Here is a 21,917-nt window from a genome sequence, read left to right as displayed (position 1 = left end):
TACCTGGTGGAAGATCCAATAGTTCCCAAGTATGGTTTTGCAATATGGAATCCATTTCAGAGTTGATGGCTTCTTTCCAATAGGGAGCTTCAGGGCTAGCCAGAGCATCTTGTATGTCTTTTGGTTCATTCTCCAACATAAAAGTATGGAATTCTGGACCAAAAGACTTTGATATTCTAGCCCTTTTGCTTCTTCTTGGCTCTTGATCCTTTGAAGAGCCTTCCAATGGTGTAGCATTTTCATTTAGAGTTGGCTCATGTGTAGGTCCTTGACCTTCATGCTCCGTCTCAAATTTTCGCTTGCTAGAACTATTTTCTTTCCTTTCTTTACAAGGAAATATATTTTCAAAAAATACTGCATTTCTTGACTCAATTGTCATGCCCGTATTCATTTCTACATTTTCAGATTTGTGCACTATAAACCTATAAGCACTACTATTATGTGCATATCCGATGAATATGCAGTCTACCGTCTTTGGTCCAATTCGCTCTTGTTTAGGCTTTGGTATTTCAACCTTAGCTAGACACCCCCATACTTTAAGGTACTTGTAGGAAGGTTTGTGACCTTTCCACAATTCATAAGGTGACTTGTCATTTTTCTTGTGGGGTATCTTGTTCAGGATGTGATTAGCCGATAGTATTGCTTCCCCCCACAAGTTTTGGGGTAGTCCTGAACTTATTAACATAGCATTCATCATATCTTTTAGAGTTCGATTCTTTCTTTCGGCAATGCCATTCGATTGTGGTGAATAAGGTGCAGTAGTTTCATGAATTATACCCACAGATGTGCAGAATTCATCAAACGGTGCTCCGTATTCACCCCCTCTATCGCTTCGAACCCTCTTTATTTGTTTGCCTAGTTGATTCTCAACTTCGGTCTTATAACATTTGAATGCTTCAAGAGCTTCATCTTTCGACCTCAAAAGATATACGTAACAGTACCTTGTATTATCATCAATGAATGTCACGTAGTATCTTTTCCCTCCTCTAGTTTGTACAAACTTTAAATCACCAAGATCGGTGTGTATTAGTTCTAGAGGAGTTGTACATCTTTCAATCGAGTGGTAAGGCGCTTTGGTCATTTTTGCTTCAACACATATTTCGCATTTGTGTGTTGGATCGACGTTGTGTTTAGGCAATAATTCCAGTTTCATTAAACGTTGCAAGGTATTAAAATTTACGTGTCCTAAACGAACATGCCATAAATGAGAACACTCAAGCAAGTAAATAGAACTTTTGTCTTTATTACTTTCAACAACATTTTGGCGTATAGCCATTACATTCAACTTGAAAAGGTTCTCATCGAGATATCCTTTTCCAATAAAATGACCATTCTTGGTCAATACAACCTTGTTAGACTCAAATACTAGTCTAAACCCGTGTTTGACCAACAGAGACCCCGACACGAGGTTCTTTCTTATGTCTGGTACATGAAGTGCATCAACAAGAGTTACTTCCAAACCCGATGTCATCTTCAGTACCACATTTCCCGTGCCCACCACCTCAGATGTAGCGGAGTTCCCCATGTATAGTTTTCTCCCGGTCGATGGAGTGTATGTGGAGAACATCCCCTTGTTGGAGCATAAGTGTCGAGTTGCTCCAGTATCAACCCACCATTCATTTGGGTTTTCCATCAAATTTGCTTCCAAAATAACTACAGATAAATCTAGTTGAGAAAAATCAAATGGTACCGACCTTTCTTGAACTATGTTGGCTTGAGGATTTCCCTTCTTTGGCTTCCTACAATCCTTAGCCATGTGATTTGGTTTTCCGCAGTTATAACAAGTGCCTTTGAACTTCTTCTTGTTTGGTGGTTGTTGGCCTTGTTGTGGTTGTTTCTCAAACTTCCTCTTTTTCCCTTGGAAACTCGATTCAACAATGTTCACCCTTGCTGCCATTTTACTTGCCTTGGCCTCGGTGCTCTTGTTGTCCTCTTCTATCCTTTATCTCACAATGAGATCCTCCAATCACATCTCCTTCCTTTTATGCTTCAAATAATTCTTGAAATCCTTCCACAATGGAGGGAGTTTCTCGATCATAGCAGCAACTTGGAAGGACTCTCTTAGACTCATTCCTTCCGCATGAATCTCGTACAAGATAAGTTTTAGTTCTTGCACTTGGCTCATCACAGATTTTGAGTCCACCATCTTGAAGTCCAAAAATCTCCCAACAATGAACTTCTTCAAGCCCGCATCCTCCGCCCTGTATTTCTTATCAAGCATATCCCAAAGTTCTTTGGCGGTCTTGACTTGACAATACACATTGTACAATGCATTGTCAAGTCCATTGAGGATGTAGTTCTTGCATATAAAATCACTTCGGTTCCATGCATCCAAAGCGGCCCTCATGTTGGTGTCTGTCTCGTTTTCAGCAACGGTGGGAGGATCCTCCTTCAAGAACCTTGACAAACTCAAGGTTGTGAGATAGAAAAGCATCTTCTGTTGCCATCTTTTGAAATCCGCACCAGAAAATTTTTCTGGTTTCTCTCCTTGTGCAATGGTTGGATGTGGTGTTGTAGATGATGATGCCATTGAAAATCTTCTTGCAAATGATCAAAAATCCAAAATTCTTCTTAAGATTGTTGATTGGGGTATTCAAATATGTGAGGAAAACAAGAAGAAACAATGAAAAATAATGGCTTGTAGAGGCAAGTGTTGAACACTTTTTCCTTAAGAAGAATTTGCCCTCACAATGTGCTAGAGTTTGTGGCAATCTTCTTCCAAGATACAACTACAACACTTGAATAATGAGCACTCAAATATTCAAGTTCTATCACAAGGAAATGAAGGAACTCTCTCTTGTTGAAGAAAGGAAGAAGGAGATGCAAAAAGATGTAAATGTATGTATGTGTGTTTTGATTTTGAATAATCATGTATTTAATGATTTTCATGTGAAAAGACATGAGCTTTCATTCATAAGGGTGTCCCTTGGCCATTGTAACTGACCACAATCATCAAACAATGCCAAGGAAATGAAAAAATACAAGAAAAATCGAAGGGGCACGAAAAACAGCCGAAGGGGCGCGGGCGCGCTGCCGAGCGCTCTCGGCAGCGCTCGGCAGCGCCTGCTGAGCCCGCTCTGCAGCTCCTGCCGAGAGCGCTCGGCAGCGCCTGTCGAGAGCTTCTCGGCAGGCGCGCGCGCATGCGCGCACATGCGCGCCGATCCGCGCGCATGTGCGCGCCTGCTACAGTAAATTATTATTATTATTTTTTTTTTCCGATTTTCATCCCTTACATGTTCCGACTACTCGTTTGAGTTTCTTTCAACATTTGATGAACTCTTTTCGAGTTTAATTCAGAACCACCAAACTTAATATTCGTTCATTAAACTTCGTTCTTCGTTTCGAACTTTTCCAATCAAACACATTGATTAATTTGCTTAATTTTCATTCATTAAGCATCGAAATTTTCCAACAAAGTATTCATATTAAATAAGAGTATATTAGTAAAAAAAATTATTAAATATAATTATATATTTGACTATATAATTGAGATAAATTAATGTTTAGAAACGAGACGCTATATATTTCAGTTTTTCTAACGCAGAAGCAGTTGATGCCACGGAAGCATCAAAACATTGGCGGTGGAAGACAATTGCGCGCTTTTGGGAGCATAACGTGCCTAATTAACTAGTCTTACAGCCGACCCCAACTTCTAATTCAATACAAATTCTTATCTCCATCCAACAATTTATAGCAATTAATTTGATGGGGAAAAAAATCACTTTTATTGCACTTTGTATCATTTTTCACCTTAGTGAACTTAGGTCTAACATGCTCGGAACTTCGATTCGGTTAATTTGGAAATTCAGTTTCAATTTTAATAAATATCGATTAAATCAATTCGATTTTGTTTTTTTGTAAAAAAATTTGATCATTTCAACTCGTTTAATAATTAATTTAATTATTGTTAGTAGCATCGAAAATATACGAATGATGTAATATCTTACCTTAGAAAATTGAGAAGTTATGGAGAGATACGCCTCATCCATTTCATGTAAATCTCGTAAGAGGTCTCCCTGTTGGAAATTTTCTAGGACAAAATGGATTCCGCGTGATTGGATAGCAATTAATAGATGAAGAATCCAGAAATCCAAGCATTATCAAAGTACAGTGAGTGAACTGGATCGAGAGGAAAATACTGTATTTTTTTGAACCGTGGATATTAGAAGTTGATTTATTTTACCCGAAATCAATTACTTCAAATAAATCTAGATTAAAAATAAGAGATTTCATTGTAAAAGGACCAGTCTCACACACACACACACATNATTTGATGCATATCTCTTTGTAGGCACCTCATACGCGCCAACGACATAACAAGTGACGTGACACGCAGTCAGTTTTTTCATTTTTTAAAAAAAATTAAATTAGTTTTGCTCCTTCTCCACCACACTTTGCCATACTTCTAAATTTCACTCATGTTGCGTTTGGAAGGAAGGATTTGAGTGGATTTGATTTTAAATACACAACACAAATTTATTGTATCCATTTAGTTCAGAATTACAATGTAAGATTTGAAATATCTTATGTTTAACCAAGTACATTATTTTATGTTTCAATTTCGAATTTAATCCTCAACATAGTCATTCAAATCAATTGATTTAATCAATCCAAATATAAACTTGATGTATGTAATGATAGAGCTATATTATTAAAAGAATTAAAATTACGTTTGAATTGAATGATTTAGATTTTAGAAAATGTTTGAAATGACTTTATATTTATATAAATTTGAAATTCACCACAATAACTCAAAAAATAACTAGTTGATATTTCAAATTTATTATCAAATAAATTTACCCAAACAAACTAATATATTTATTATGATGAATTTGAAATCTTTCATTCAGATACAACCTATAAATATTGTTTTTTTATATTTGACTATATATAATTATATTCAATAATTTTATAACTTCTAATCTCCAGTAAATCAATGGCGTTACAGTATTTTTATTATATCATATCTAAACAAAAAAAATGTGATACTCAACAAACTATATATAACGAACATCTACTGAAAGAACATGCTCATTCCAAATGAAAATCAATTTTACATAGAATTATCATTTAGTTTCCCCGAAATTTAATTTAGCGTGTTGACTTCGTTATTTTTCTTATACAAATATAGAATAATAATTAAAAAAAATTGAATCTTATATGATTTTTTATTATTATTACAGTGAGATTAACACCCACTGATTTAGCACCCACTAGGATATGATGAGAATCTTATATGATTATGTTTTAGTGGTTTCTAAATCACGCAACCTAGATCTGGTATAGTGTCACTACCATGCAGAAATTGTCTCAACATACCATTACTTACTTTTAAATTGTTCAAACGTTTTTACTCGAGTCACTATTAAATAGATTAATAAATATATATAATTAAACTTGATAACAATAAACCAAATAATTTAATTATCTTACAATCCAAACGAAAATAGAATAATAATATCAGTTTTAATTGTCAATACAACCAAATCAAAATCATAATCACGCAAGAGAATACGAACCAAATAAAACCTCCACTAGATTGCCACAGAAAACCCAAATGCTCTAGTCACTGTCATGGCCGTCCAACTGAAGACCTGCCACGTGGAATGAGGTGACTAAGATGAAAACAAGGACGCGAGCGAAAATCGTCCAATACGACAATGTACGAGTATACAAACTGATATGATGCATGTGAAATGTTATATACTCGGATATCAATGATCAAGTCAAGAATCTCATTCTCAATCTACAGATGCATGAGTGTGTAGTCTCTGATTTGCCATAGGCATGTTTTGGCTTCGACACTCTTCATCAATACGTGGACATACACTGTTCAGGATTATCAGAGCCCGCAGGTCCCGTCGGACATTGTAGCTCTCGATACCCAACCGTCCACAATACAGAACAAAGCTGAACGTCCCCAGCAAACAAGGTATATCTCAAAAGATATCACGACCAACGTGATATGTCATGCATAATATGTTAAAACAATAAAACATGTATCGTGAAACTATTAAATATGTAGTATATAAGCGTATATACTACGCTTAGATATCTCAGTGAGTATATCACGTATCTCACTAAAACAATCTGACAGAAAGTTTACTCGTCTGAACCTAGACAATACCAACATATTGAAATCACTATCATGCCATATCTATAATTACTAAATATGCTTCAAAGTTCTCTCTAATTATCTTTAAATAACTATTTAAGGCTTTAGAATTATATTCGTGTCCATCATCAGCCCGCTGATGATGTATCGATCTGCGTGTCTTGGTTCGTCGATCCCTTCTTTTCGATACTAAACTGCCCTAGAAACTGATTAGAAAACCTAAAGTATACGGCTTGACTCGAGAAAGAGTAGCTGAGGGAAAGCGGTGTAGGAAACAAATGAAATTAGCTTACATTTATAAGCTGCATCCGTACTAGTTCAGAATATCTTAACTTAATTTTATCTGTCACGTGTTATAATCTCATTCGTCTAGTCGGATTTTTCGGATAATGTAATCTGAAGTAGATTGGATTGTCCATTTTAAATTTGATGGATCCAAACATGTTGATAATCAATTAATCAGTTATTTAATAATGCTTAATTAATAACTCTTAAATAATTTCTCAATTGGTACTTAATTCAAATAAAGATTTGGATCATTACAATACTCATCTGATAGATTTTCAGCTATATATTGATCTTCATAGACAAAAATAAATAGGTTAGATGGTGTCAAGGTGCTTTTAAATCCCAACGAAATCTCTCCACGCTCAAATCTCATTGAACCAAGAAGACAACTACATACTGACGTGTATCAACCAAGGTTTTTAATTAACAAAAAAGAATAAAATTGATTTTAAGGGTTTTGGTCAAATAAAATTTAAAAAACGAAATTGGAATAAAGTTTTAAAAATAAAAGGATGAATTGTCACGGATCTCTTGGTCTAGTGTCTTGATCCTCTTTTCACCATGGAGTGTGTGCGTATAAATATTAATAAATAAATAAATTTGTAAACCTGGCCCAAAAAAGAAGTTGGGCCAAGACTATAAATTTTTGGTTGCCATTCACCACCGTTTCCCCTCTGATCATCTGGAAGCTGATCAGGTGCTTGTAATTTTCTCTAATCTTTTATAAATATGAAAGAGGGTGCGAAGGTCACTAGATGAGAAGCCAGCTTGATTCGAGATTGAACTTGCGCACGAGCTCGAGCTCAAATGTAATGCAGGTCATTAGTATCAACATATGAAAATATTATTCTAAATTAAACATATTTTTCGAGCTTGGCTGATGGTCTGAGCCCATGAACATTTTCATAAAAAGTTCGTGAGTCCAAACTGAGGTCATGAGTGAGCTGGCGAAGCTCAAGCTTCGATAATTTGAGTTCGTAGAGCTCCCTTTTAATTTTCTTTAGTTGAGTTTGTGGTCGTAATTTCGTAAGCTCAACTCAAACTTGATTCATTCGCACCTAGACAGCCAAGTACTGCACTACTTTAGCCACAACTCAATGTGTTATTGTTACTAAACTTACATTTACCAAGAGATTGCACGGGAAATGGACAATTTTTTCATAGAAAATGATTAATTTTGGCTATCCATCCTCTTGCCTTGCCGTAATTAACCTGAGTCAGTCCTTTGGTACTGCATTGGCAGCTTCTTCCTCCTGCTTTTGAAGCTATACCAAACAATCTTTGAAGATTGGAAAGTGGGCAAAAGCGAAGATATTTTATATCCATGATTAAAGTCTTTGATTGTCACTGTCACCTTCAAGATTCGAGAATTTTGAACTCGTCCTGTAAACTAATTAAAGAGGCCCTTGATACTGGTGGTGTTCATTTTGCTGTAAATGGAGTCTCCGAGAAAGATTGGCATTTGGTTAAGGAGATGAATAATAGCTATCCTTGGGTCATTCCAAACTTTAAACTTCATCCCTGGTTTATTCGTGAGAGAACTCCTGTTTGGCTTGCTACGCTGAAGAAGTATCTCGCTACTACTCCCTCAGCTGCAGTTGGAGAGATCGGCTTAGACGAAGGTTCTTTCGGGAAGCAGATTGACTTTACTGATCAAGCTGAAATTTTCCGTCAGCAGCTTCAACCTCGCTAAAGAGTTAAACAGACCAGCAAGAAATCTACTGTGTCCGTGCTTTTGGCGATCTTCTACATATATTGAAATCTACTGGTCCATTTCCTACCGGCCTGGTGCTGCATTCTTATCTAGGTTCGGCAGAGATGGTCCCTGAACTCGGTGCAAGAAAGCAAGGCGAGGAAAATGGTGAAGTTCATTTCTAGCGAGAGGATTTTTGTTGGAGACAGATGCACCTCATGATGCTCATCCAACATTAAGTAATCAAGATTCACTGTTCTTGGTCGAAAGAGATGTTTCTGAGAAGAAACAGCTTACTGACAAGGATAGTGATGATGGTTCGGGTGAAAAAGGAAATGTTGTTTGTGGTATTGAAATTTGAGAGGAAAAACAAGAATAAAACAATGATATAGGTTTTGTAGAGGCAAGTGTTGAACACTTTTTCCTTAAGAAGAATTTGCCCCTCACAATGTGCTAGAGGTTGGTGGCAACCTTCTCCCAAGATACAACTACAACTTTTGAATAATGAGCACTCAAATATTCAAGTTTTATCACAAAGAAAATGAAGGAACTCTGTTGAAGAAGGAAGAAGAAAATATGCAAATGATGTGTATGTATGTTTGATTTTCAATAATCAAACATTTAATATTTTTTCACGTGGAAAGACATGATCTTTCATTTATAAGGGTGTCCCTTGACCATTATAACTGATCACAAGCATCAAACAATGCCAAAGAAATGAAAAAATGCAAGAAAAATCGAAGGGACACGAAAAACAGCCGAAGGGGCGCACCTGTGTGCGTGCCAGCGCTCGCGCTGCCGAGCGTTCGCGCTCTGAGCGCGCATGTTACTGTTCATCACGATTTATTTTTTATTTTTTTTATTTTCGTTTCCGTCCCTTATATGTTCCGACTACTCGTTTGAAGTTCTTTCAACATTCGATGAACTCGTTTCGAGTTTAATTCAGAACCACCGAACTAAATATTCGTTGATTAAGCTCCGTTTCTTGTTTCGAATTTTTCCAATCAAACATATTGATTAATTTACTTAATTTTCATTTATTAAGCATCAAAATTATCCAACAGGAAATACATAGTCACAGCCAGAAAGAACCCTTAATCATCCGGCTAACACTCATCACGCACTTGCCTCTGTTGCACACACCTACTGGAAGTTGAAGAAAAAGTGCTTGCTGAAATAAGTTATCGAAATGCAGTACGCCTTTTCTCGTACGAGGGTTCAGAGTTGATACACGATGGTAATGGAACCGAATCATCATACAGATATGATTTTTCATTTTCATTCGTAACAATATTTCGTGACAGGGCGTAATACTCTTTTTATACTGTATTTTACTTTTCCTGGCTTTGTTCATGATCTATATAACAGGTTCAAGGAGCAACAATGAGACGGAAAACTGAGGTGCGAACAGCGTCAAGTTCATAGACTTGGGCAAATTAAGTACGGATGTATCCATCATAATATAAATTGTACTAATGTTTAGGTGGACAATGTGCTTCACACATTCGCTCGTTAAAGTAACATTCTTGTCCCCAAATACAACACCAGCACTCGTTGACAAAACCACATGAGTTGTAATGCTTGCAAAAGCTAATATTTATTTTCTTGTCCTTCACTTCGTCCCCCCTGACATCTGTATTCATCAGCTTCTCTTCATCGATTTTTCCATCCGCTGCAGCGCGGTTGTCCCCGCTGTAGTTGCCTGTATGAGAAACAAGAAAATTCAACATAAGAAAAGACAGAAAACGTTTGAGTAAGCTAGAGAATTGGGACACACTCATTATAGTAAGTACGCGTAACACTCTCCAAAAAGGGTAAAAAAAAAAACATTTGGGTTTTCATTCTTTCGGTTTTTTTTTCATGGTTTCAAACGGAAGACACATTAATCGAAATTAAAAATATTTGTATATGAATGCCATAACATGACGAGAGGGACGATTGCACGAGAAAATTCAAACTCTATTGTTAAAAAAAAAAATCAAGTTCATCCCACGAAATTATGTTAAGCCACCCCATTATACGGGTAGTCGTCGTTTCTGGTGTTTTAGTCACCTTTTTTGGTCTCATTATTATTTAGATTCATTTGGATGAAAATGTATAAAACAGAAGAAATGGAGATAGAAAAGATATCGATCAAGAAACACTTTGGATAATAAAATTACCTTCATTGGGGATGAAGAGGGCTGCAAAGATGAGAGAAAAGAGAAAGAAATGGGCTGCTGCATTATACGATGCCATAGATTGAAAATCAATCAAAAAGCTTTTGGTGATTTTTGCACGATGAGTTTGCACTTGGATTTATAGGTCCGAAAGGGCCATGAGATTTGAGGAATCTCTCCCATTATGGCAATTATCAAATTCGAGATTTTGTAAAATATTTATGGACATTATAATACTTACTAATCACTGGTTTTGGGTGCATTATTTGGGAAGTAACATAATTGACAACACTATTACTATATATACATATAAATCATTTAGTAAACGTATCAAATTTTAAGAACAAAAAAAGTTGAAATTCTAATTCAAAACATAAAAGAAAATAAGAAATCGTTAATTATTTATTCTTGGTCAAAATTGTTAGTAAAACTTAAATAGTAACATTTTAATTATTGTAATTATTTGTAAAAGATAAGAATCCAGATGATTCTGTACTGAATGGAAATTTTCCAGATATGAATCCAGATGATTCTGTACTGCATGGAAATTTGGAAAAACAAAAAACTACCGTTTGGTGACAAAAACGGATCCGTTGAATCGGTTTATGGAAGGCCAGCTTATACTGATCAGACTAATAAATATAGATTTCTCACCAACAACATCATTTCAAAGATTTTCAGGATGAAACTAAAGCAATGGCCTCTCATAGTTGTACGTGTGCATCTGTGGATTTTAGCTTCACAATGAGACATACAAAAACAAATCTGCATTCGACCACCAACAGATACGTGAAGTCCCTGTTATATGTCCTTATGTTGATCTTTGGTTGCACAACGAGTATGAGTTGAGGCAAGGAAAATCCTTTTTCCGCAAGACGAATTTGCCCGTATGTATGTGCTATACAGAATTACAATCGTCCCTAAGATACAACACCACCGATCCAGAAATACAGCACTACAAGTTCTGGATGTCAGCGAAAAATAATATGCCTGAACTTTCAAGTTCCGGAGGATAAGAATGCAACGAAATGTATGCGAAAGTATATGATGAATGCCTGTAGAGGGATTATTTAAACAGTGAGTCACCAGACACTAGTTGTGATAAGTCATGGGACGCACCCTTCTATTAATCAAGGGGACGCACCCATATGTGATAAAGGACATTCAGACGAGACGCACTGGTTCGGACTGGAAGGTGCAAACTTTTGGACGCACTGGGTTTGGAAGAGACACAAAAAAAGATTAATATGGTCAAGTAACCACACCGCACTGGGCCGGCCGCATGCTCGTGGCTTTCACCGAGACGTAGCCTATCAGCGTCTTCTCCTGCCAAAAAATTCTTGTGCTCATTGAGACCCAAACCCTTAGCTCAAACTTGGAGCTAATAAGAAAGACTATACTTGGCTCATTTCTCAATGTGGGACATTTCTCACTTCCTTTAATTCACTACTCATCACTTATCTAACAGTCCCGGATAAACATTATTGGTATTCTGAATGCAGGGAAGATGACTACCTTTGACATCATTCACTAATTTGAAACAGACTAATCAATTATATAAAATCAAATGATATAAGTCCATCTTATTTTATCTTATGAAGTCTAAATACAAATAATAATGGGTGAGAATGATGAACACAAATCTATATGGAAAATCTAAAATATAAATTAATTTTTTACTTTTATAGTTTCTATTGTTAGGAAATGAATTTCACTTCGACGTCATAATCCAATTATTCATAGATATGAATTTTGATTTACAATCATGTTTAAAATAGAATGAGATGAAAAAAAGACTGAATGAAGAGAATTAAGATTTAAGAAATAATTATATATTTTTTTTGAAATACATCATATTTTCTCAATATTTTCATCGAATCAATGATATTAAAAAATCTATCAATTGACAACTCAATATTTTATTCCAACGTATGATTGCTTAGATGAACACAAATCTATATATTAAATCTAAAATATAAATTAAATTTTTTGCTTGTATAATTTCTATTTTTAAGAAATGAAATTCACTTCGACGTCATAGTCCAATTATTTAGGGTACAAACTTTGATTTACAATCATGTTTCAAAACAAAATGAGAGGGAAAAAAGAAGGAATGAAGATAATTGAGAAACAAAAAATATAAATATTTTTTTATTTTTTGAAATACATAACATTTTCACGAAATCAATGATATTAAAAAAATGAGTGGGTCTCATGTGAGACCGTCTCACAGATCTTAATCTGTGATACCGGTCAACCCTACCCATATTTACAATAAAAAATAATACTTTTTCATGGATGACCCAAATAAGATATCCGTCTCACAAATACGACCCGTGAGACCGTCTCACACAAGTTTTTGTCTAAAAAAATTTATCAATTGACAGCTCAATATTCCACTTCAACGTATAATTGTTTAATAATAAAAAAGAATAATCATTATATATACATTTCTATTTGAATGAAAAAGAAAAACTCTGAATTAAAATCTAAAAAAATTTAACATAGAGAAATCATAGGAGTCATAATTTTTTTTAAATAATATCAACTTAACATAGTGATAATTTAAAATAAATTAAACAATTTTGCATATCCAATCTCGGGAAAAAACAATTTGAACACATTTTATAGAAATTTTAATTGTTTGGGAAAAAATGAAGAAAAACAATACAATATCACGTTGAGAAATCTATATTGATATTTGATTGACAAAAAAATGATTCAAATTACCTGAATCATCATATGAAATTATAATACAATGAAAAAAATATATGTAAATATATCTACGTTATAAGAATACTAAGAAGAAGAATATGCATTAGTTGAAAAAAAAAAACCAAGCAAATTTTTGTCGATATCATTGTTTATTTACTAAATTACTCACATGTCTTGTGTTTGTTTTTTGGTATACTTTATGGTTCATCTTTTGGTATCACTATAGGTTTGTTTTTAGACATTAATATGATTATCTTGTCATTTGTCTATTTAACTTTGAAATTTATTCTTTTTTTGTTTTCGGTTGGTCAGTTTAATTTCAGAGTTACATCTCGAGGTTCAATATTTACATCGCCACTACCTTTGACAGCATCCACTAATTCGAAACAGACAAATCAATTATAAAAAATCAGAAGATATAAGTCTATATTATCTTATCATGTCTAAATACAAATAATTAAGTGTGAGAAAGATGAACACACACACATATATATCAAATCTAAAATGTAAATTAAATTCTTTACTTAGATAGTTTATATTTTTAAAAAATGACATTCACTTCGATGTTATAATCTAATTATTCATTGGTACGAACTTTGATTTACAATCATGTTTCAAAAGAAAATGAGATGAAAAAAAGAAGAAATGAAGATAATCAAGAATCAAGAAATAACTATATTTTTATTTTTTCAAATACATCATATTTTCTCAATTATTTTTTTTTTATCAAATCAATGATATTAAAAATCTATCAATTAGCAACTCAATATTTCACTCAATCGAATAATTTCTAATAATAATAAATGATAACAATTATGTTTACATTTCTATTTAAATGAAAAAGAAAAAATATTATTTGAAATCTAAAAAAAAGTTAAAACTTAGAAAAATCATAAGTCATATATATTTTCTTTAAAGGCAAAAACTTGTGTGAGACGGTCTTACGAGTCGTATTTTGTGAGACAAATATTTTATTTGGGTCATCCATGAAAACGTATTACTTTTATGCTAAGAATATTACTTTTTATTGTGAATATCGGTAGGGTTGACTCGTCTCACAGATAAAGATTCGTGAGACCGTCACACAAAAGACATACTCTTCTTTAAATAGCATCAACATAACACAATGATAATTGAAAATAAATTAAGATATTAATCAACATCAAATCCGACAGTGAAAAAGAAATATGGCTTACAATAGACTTCTATAGTAACTTGGGCAAATCATTTTCGTAAAGCGAGGACGAATACGAAGTAGTTGCTATAGAGGCCCATTGTGCGCAGTCACGCAAGCGCGGGCTCGAGCTCGGGGCGTGACAGTTGGTATCAGAGCCGATCATCGGCATGGAACACCGAGAAATAAGTGCTATGCGGTGCAAAGTGCTACGTGCATGGGAGCCACCTCTTGAACCTGCGGGGTATTTTGCTACATGACGGGAGCTATAACAATTTGAGTTAATCATTTTCGTAAAGCGAGTACGAATACGAAGTAGTCGCTATAGGGACCCATTGTGCAGTCACACAGGCGCGGGCCCGGGCTCGGGGCGTGACAACATTGGTGTGGTTAGCTGTGGATTGAATAATATCAGGGCAATTCATACGGTCCTTGTCAAATTTTTGCTCCTAAACTTTTATTTTTGCTATTTTTCTCATTTTTTGAAGTCATTTTACATCTGATGATAGTTGAGCTGTAATAATAACCTCGTGAAATAAATCTTGGTGATTCTACCATAAAAATCCGATAAAAAATGTCATAATAATTTCTGTGATGATGACAACCAGACGTTCTTGGCATTTTTGGTGGACATTGTGATTTGAAGATTTTGCCATGTTGGTATATTTTACACTCACAACTTTCCAAGAACTCAGACAACATGGGTTGGTCTCAGAGTTCCTCAGTCATCACTGGATAAATTGATCACCGAGTAGCGAAGCCAGTATTTACACCGAATAGTAGAGAGAAGGTGAGATTACTCCTCTGCATGATAATTATATTAATTGTGATGAATTTGAAATACATCCATGATAAATACTTCCATCCAAATGCAACCTTATAGGTTTGGTCGTCTTATGATCATAATATTTCAACCTATAATATCTCCTTGTCAAAATTCCACGGCCACATGTCTCAGCAACTTCAGTGTTCAAGCAGCCTTCACTTTTGTTATAGTTTTTCGAAAGTTACTGTTGTAATAGGTAGACGTGTTTCAAAAATCTTCAATGATTCTAAAGTGCATCAGATGCTGACATGTGAGCATCAGCGACATCGCTGACATAAAATCTTGCCCAGAATACTCCTCCAAGGTATTGTTGACAAATTGTTGTTCACCACTTGAATCTAAGGAAGTAGGAATAGAGATGACTGTGGACATCTGAGAGGATAGGTTTATCAGATATCAGGATGCAGTTGTGATCTTAGAAATTAAACACAGGCCGATGGAAATTCACCGGATGAACAAATGGCTACCAAATACTTGGATCAAGCAGGGCAATTCATCAATCCTGCTTCATTCATACATGAGCAAACACAGCCTTATCATGCAAAATACATGGTCACAACGATTGACCATGTTGTAGTCAATGACATTGAGTGAATGCGTCGTAGAATAGTAGGAGATTTAGAATTTTACAGTTGAGAACTAAGAGTGAATAACTTCATCGTTACGGAAAAAATATTAATATATGCGATAGAAAATTTTGAAATCGATTAAGCATGATTACCTTGCTAGACATGAGGAGGTCATTTTTTTAATTAAATAGTTGATCGAACTTTTGTTTTTGTTTTTAAAAGTGTGTTCTTCAATTGAATTGCATAATGCAGCTCATTGTATTAGACATAAGAGGTCTTATTTTAATGTAAAATTTTGTGTATCCGTTGATCGATTTTCTAAAATTTTCTGGCACCAGCAAACTGTGTTTACGGTCCAACTATGAGTATATTTTGTTGGAGAAGTCAACAGATAAAATACATCTTTTTTTAAAAAAATTATATTGTTTGAATGCAAAAATTATTTTAAAAAAACATAGTTTTTTTAAAATTATAATATCTGACTTTTGAACTTTTACTTCAAATTTTACTTCAATTTATTTTTAAATGTTTTAGCTTTTAAATTTTCCTTCTACATGTTTTTTATGATTTTAATATAATTTTGTAATTATATTTTTAGTGTAATTTCTAATTATTAATAAATCATAGTATCGCAAGAAGATATATGAAAAAAATTAACTATATATGCAATAGTAGAATAAAATGATAACTAATATATAATAATATGATAATATGAAATTTAATAATAAATATTTTATGGGTTTTTTTAAACAGAGAATTTAAAGTAAATAGTTTAATAAATTATTTAGGAGAATTTATAACATTTATGAATGTTAATATATTAATAATCTCATAAAATATGAATATCTTAGAAAATTCTGAGAGTTTAGCTATAATTAAAATTTAAAGATTTTAGCAACACTTTTTTGAAAAGTAAACCCGACCATGGTTCTTAAGAGTAGTGGAATCAAAATCAGAACTAAAATCTTTTATTAGTTTAAGTTCTAAAATCAGTTATCATAATATAAATTTATGGTATAGTTATTAAATAATTAGTTTCATTGTCTCACATATTGTAAATCTGTTTTATATTAAAATATGAATCATAGTGGCACTTTTTTTTTATAAAAAAAATTATATATCGGATAAATTATGATTTCAATATACAAAATTTCGTAGCATGAGATCTTTTGACTTATAAATTTCAATTTCTATATATATAAAAATTGGTAGCATGACATTCCCAAATAATCAGATATGAATATTTAGGGGGTAAAATTAACTATTTGTAACTCGAATTATGTTTTCCTTGTATCAATTTAGATATCACATTTCTATTTCACGAATGACATCATAGAAAATATTAACTTAAAACTATATTTTTTTACATCATCAAATAATCAAATTTGAGTATTTAAAGGGTAAAATCAATTATTTCTGGAATCGAATTATGTATTATTTGTATTAATATAGTTATCATATTTTTTACTTCACGAATATAATCATCAAAAACCATTCAATATTACCTTCAAACTATATATTTTGACATAAAAAGTTAATTGAATTTTAGTGTTTAGGGAGTAAAATCAAATATTGATATACTCGAATTAGAAACTTTTTGTATCAATTTATGTAATATTTTAACTTCACAAATGACACATCAAAAGTCACTCAATATATTACTTGAAACTATATTTTTTATATCCCAAAATAATCCAAATTGAGTCTTAAAAGGGTAAAATCAAGTATATGTGGGATCGAATTATGTACTATTTGTACCAATTTAGGTATCACATTTTTAATTCATAAATCTCACCATCAAATGTCACACAATATTAACTTCAAATTATATATTTAGACATCCTCAAATAATCGAATTTGAGTATTTAAAGGATAAAATCTAGTATTTGTGGACTCGAATTATGTCTTATTTGTATTAATTTAGGTATCAATTTTTTACTTCACGAATGTCATCAACAATGCCACTCAGTATTAACTTCAAACTATATTTTGATATCTCCAAATAATTGAATATGAGTATTTAGAGAGAAAAATCAAGTAGTTGTAGACTCGAATTAGATAATCTTTGTACCAATTTAAGTATTATATTTTAACTTTACAAATTATATAATCAAAATTTACTTAATATTACTTGAAACTCAAGTATTTTTCTACACATTTGGAGTATTCAAATAGCAAAATCAAGCATCTGGAACTCCAAATTATATATTTTATAGGTCAAAATAAGTATTTAATCTTATTTTATGATGAGTGATGAACTATATTTTTTTTAAAAATAAATTGACACGAAGAAGTCATTCTAATACATTTTTCATGAAAAGACCAACAATGACTAAATCTATAGTGATTGTTCGAAAATATAATATATATTTTTACACATTTGGAATATTCAAATAGCGAAATCAAGTATCTGAACCTCATAATAGGGACCAATTTGGTAGATGAAAAAGACACTAGAATAAACAGTTTAAAATACTTTTCATTTTTCATACCTTAAACTTAAAAATAACATCTTACATATTTTTTTTTATAAAAACTCAGGCATAAACTTTTCTTAAAAATCTATAAATCTTGTTCGTTGACTAGCATCGTTTCCCTTCGTTTTCAGAATCATGCACATAACTTGACAAATATAAAAACTAACCTTTATATAAAACCTCACAATTTAAACATGCATATTTCGTAGCAAATAATTAAAAGCATTTAACACATAATAAAATATTTAATATTTACATGATAAATATTTACTAATTAAAAATCATGTAAACATAAAAGTGTTCTCTTATATTTTTCAAGCATTAAAAAATTACGAACAATGACTGAATTTATAGTGATCGTTCGGATATATAATATTTTCTTACACATTTGAAGTATTCAAAGTGTCACAAATCAAGTATCTGAAATCCCAAAATAAATACTTTATATGTCAAAATAAATATTTATTTTTATTCAATGATAATTGAGAAACAATATTTTAAAAAATATATATATTTTAGATGAAGAAGTCACGTTTAATTTTTGTAGATAAAATTATATATCTATTTAAATAAAAAATGTAAATTTAGTTTTGTAGGGAGTTAAAACTAAAATTATAACATTATCGGGTATTGATTCTTAAAAAATTGTGATTAGATATTGAATCTTAATTCAAAAATTGGTAGAGGAATTTTTTAACAAATTTATCAAAAGATTAAACTCAGATAAATAATAAAATGATTCAAATTGTTTTTTTAGAAAATCAAAATTTTTAATTTATATTATATCTAATTAGTTTAAATGTATATTACACGTATTTCATGCTAGTCGTCGTTGGTCGGTAAGAAAAGTCCACAAATTGAATGTAAACTCTATGATCCATCCTATGCGAGACGCAGGTGTATTAAATGTTTTCATTTTCTCCACAAATTCATATCCACATAAATAAAGTTGTCATAACGAGACATTAAGGCATCCAGCCAACCATTTGGACCGGTTGAGATATTGACAATCGAATCCATCTATTTGACAGAACGGGTTAACCTGTCACAACCCACGGGGAGCGACCTGCTATTTGGGAGGTTCAGGAAACATCGAACCCGACCCGCCTATTCGACAAAGCAGCAGGTTAAAAATTCAATAATTGGTTATTAATGGAAACTGTCGGGCTTTTCCACTGACTAGACAAATTCTCTTAACAATTAGTTTATATGGCTATCCTGCTGTAGAAAATCAAGAATGATACTCACCTGGTTCTGATTGGGGCTACACGTAATGGAGTGGATAACATCTTCAGCTGGCTTCTCAAATCCGGAAAGAAGGCTAAATATTATTACAACATAAACATATGTTCAACAAACAATTACTACACAAAAGGTGTGAAACTTGCCTGGGCTAGAAATCAAAATGGCAAACAATTCAAACGGGGCACATTAAGAAAAGAAAATTTACGAATAAAAAGTAACAATATTTAAAACATGGGGGTAAAGAGTATATAAATTCTTGGGAAAAAAATTAGCTATCAGGACTTTCTTTGGCTGGCGCAACAGGTTCTGATGTTTGTGGTACACCATTTGAAACAGGATCTTTTGTAGGTAAACCTGGCTCTTTAGAGTCTTTAGCATTTTTCCCACCTTTTCCATCCTTAGCAGGAGCAGGTGGGGGAAGGGGAGGTGGAGGTGGAGGTGGTAACATATGAGGCGGTGGATTGTGCTTAAGCTTCACTAATATTCCTCGCATTCTTGAAAGCTCGGTTGGTTTTCCAGGTTTAGGCCCTTGAATGACCGAGATTGATGGTTTCTTGTCTTGATCCTTCTTTTTACCCCTTGTCTCGATATTTGGAACCTCGTTAGGTATGAGCTCCGCTATGGCTTTCCAATACTGTTTATCAGCCTCTTTGTGGAATTTTTCTTGACCGACTAGGTATAACTGTTCAATATAGAATGCCGAGGAAATTTTTCATTCAATATCTTCTAATTTTGAGGCAAAGAAACAAAAACAACAAGAGTAAATCAAGGTGATAATACTGAAAAAGAAGCAAAAACAACAAGAGTAAATCAAGGTGATAATACTGAAAAAGAAACAAAAACAATAAGAGTAAATCAAGGTGATAATACTGAAAAAGAAACAAAAACAACAAGAGTAAATCAAGGTGATAATACTGAAAACTGAACCTTTTCTTTCTCCCGGTTGATATTTTTGTTGGTCTCCACGTTAAGCTTTCTTTTCTCATAGAATGATTTTTTATACTCGTCGGCTTCTTCTATGATTTGGTTTCTCATTTCCTTCTCCATCTTTTCCTTCTCTCCCAGTCGAATGGCATTTTGCCTGTATCAAGACGTAAGAACATTGATATCGCACATGATTTTTCTTTTATGCAAGTCTGTTAAAAAGATGTATACTACACTACAGGAATGGTGGATATGGAATCCAAAGTGACTGCATGAATCCCATGTTTATATGCCACTCCATTGAGGTATATCTAAAACTCATCTCTGATTCAGATAAACTCTGATCAAACAATTGGTTTTTATTACTTCGATTCATCTAGGTTTACCATAAAAATCATTTCCACAGAATCTTCCCACTAGAGCATTCCATTGAGGTATATCTAAAGTAATCTCTGACTCAGATAAACTCTGATCAAACAATTGGTTTTTATTACTTCGATTCATCTAGGTTTACCATAAAAATAATTTCCACATAATCTTCCTACTACTCAACCGCTTTACAATGAATATGGCGAAACCTTCAGTAGCAACTGTCTTGAGATTTTCTTCTCAGGCTATTATTTCGACTAATAGATCAACATACCTATTTCTTAATACATCCGTTTCATGTGTTAATTTTAGTCTTTTTAGTGAAGTTCAACTTAGGATAATCAAATGTCATAAATTCACTCTTAATTCCATGCTAGTTTGAAAGGCTAAACCTATAAATGATCACCAATTTATAGTTTTGAAAAGGAACTGAATATGAACTTTGGTGGAAACATTATGATCGTATCCTTGAAAATAGCTTCAAGCAGCTAGATCTTCAAGAAACAAAGTTGACCATCCAAGTCAAACCCAATCCGCCATTCAAAAACCCATCTTGCAAAAGGATTTAAGCTGCATGTTTAACAGTTTCCATCGAAATTTCAAAATCGCTCGAAGTCCTAGTTGTTCAGATCGTACATGAAAACTTGTCACAGAATGAACAAATCAACCAATAAAACCTCAACTTTGCACCGATTATAGCCCAATTAAGTACGGAAAAAAAGATCCAACCGAAGTAGACAGAGACAAGTTAAAAAATTATGACCTCCGCCACTCCCGAAGAGCTAGTCCTTCTTCTTGCATCTGATTAGGAGGCGGAAGTACAGGGCCATCCGAGCTGAACATTCCCTCCGCATCTTCCCCCAAGTCATAAGTCGATTTCCCGTTGCCATTAGAGATCGGAACAGGACCTGACTGTACAAACGGTTCAGGATTCGAATCGAATGGATCGGAGCTGTTGACGTGATCCACCGTAACCTCCTCAGCGTCGCCGTAACTTGAAGTATAAGGGGCAGCTGAGTATGGCGGAGTTTCGGATGAGAAGGTAGTGTAGGAATCGCCATAGTCAACGTAAGCTTCGCTGCCGCCGTCTTCAAAAGGACGCGCCGAGGATTCTCCGTCCGTGCTGAAAGCGTCGAATGATGCCATTTCTCTCTCTCTCTAGAAAATTCTTTGGCGTGTAGATTCATTCGTGTTCATATATATATATATAGTTTTGATATCATGCACATCTACCGTGCACACCTATGTGAGCACCGATGAGGTGTCACTCACCCATTGGATGTGATGAAATATAGAAAAATTGCGCATCCAATGGATGAGTGACACCTCATCGATGCTCACATATGTGTATACGGTAGGTGTG

The 21,917-nt window shown here is 33.5% G+C and overlaps 2 protein-coding genes and 1 pseudogene across 2 annotated transcripts; 1 reads left to right on the top strand and 2 right to left on the bottom strand.

Annotated features, from left to right (window-relative positions):
- Nucleotides 1-1,966: 1,966 nt before the first annotated feature.
- On the bottom strand, nucleotides 1,967-2,530 carry LOC140974330 (uncharacterized). The gene has a single exon (XM_073437754.1). The coding sequence runs from the start codon at nucleotides 2,528-2,530 to the stop codon at nucleotides 1,967-1,969; it is 564 nt and encodes a 187-aa protein (XP_073293855.1).
- A 4,910-nt stretch (nucleotides 2,531-7,440) lies between these two features.
- On the top strand, nucleotides 7,441-9,416 carry LOC140986759 (uncharacterized; annotated as a pseudogene).
- Nucleotides 9,417-19,327: 9,911 nt separating this feature from the next.
- LOC140980004 (clathrin light chain 2-like) lies at nucleotides 19,328-21,737 on the bottom strand. Its single transcript, XM_073445728.1, has 3 exons — nucleotides 21,318-21,737; nucleotides 20,189-20,342; nucleotides 19,328-19,943 (listed from the first exon to the last, which is right to left on the bottom strand). The coding sequence occupies exons 1-3, from the start codon at nucleotides 21,698-21,700 to the stop codon at nucleotides 19,530-19,532; spliced, it is 951 nt and encodes a 316-aa protein (XP_073301829.1). The 5' UTR covers nucleotides 21,701-21,737; the 3' UTR covers nucleotides 19,328-19,529.
- Between the last annotated feature and the right edge of the window lie 180 nt (nucleotides 21,738-21,917).

The sequence above is a fragment of the Primulina huaijiensis genome, chromosome 1, assembly GCF_012295235.1.
Source record: "Primulina huaijiensis isolate GDHJ02 chromosome 1, ASM1229523v2, whole genome shotgun sequence".
Taxonomy (NCBI): domain Eukaryota; kingdom Viridiplantae; phylum Streptophyta; class Magnoliopsida; order Lamiales; family Gesneriaceae; genus Primulina; species Primulina huaijiensis.
Note: the sequence above shows the minus strand (reverse complement) of the source record. Positions and strands in the feature narration are given on the sequence as shown.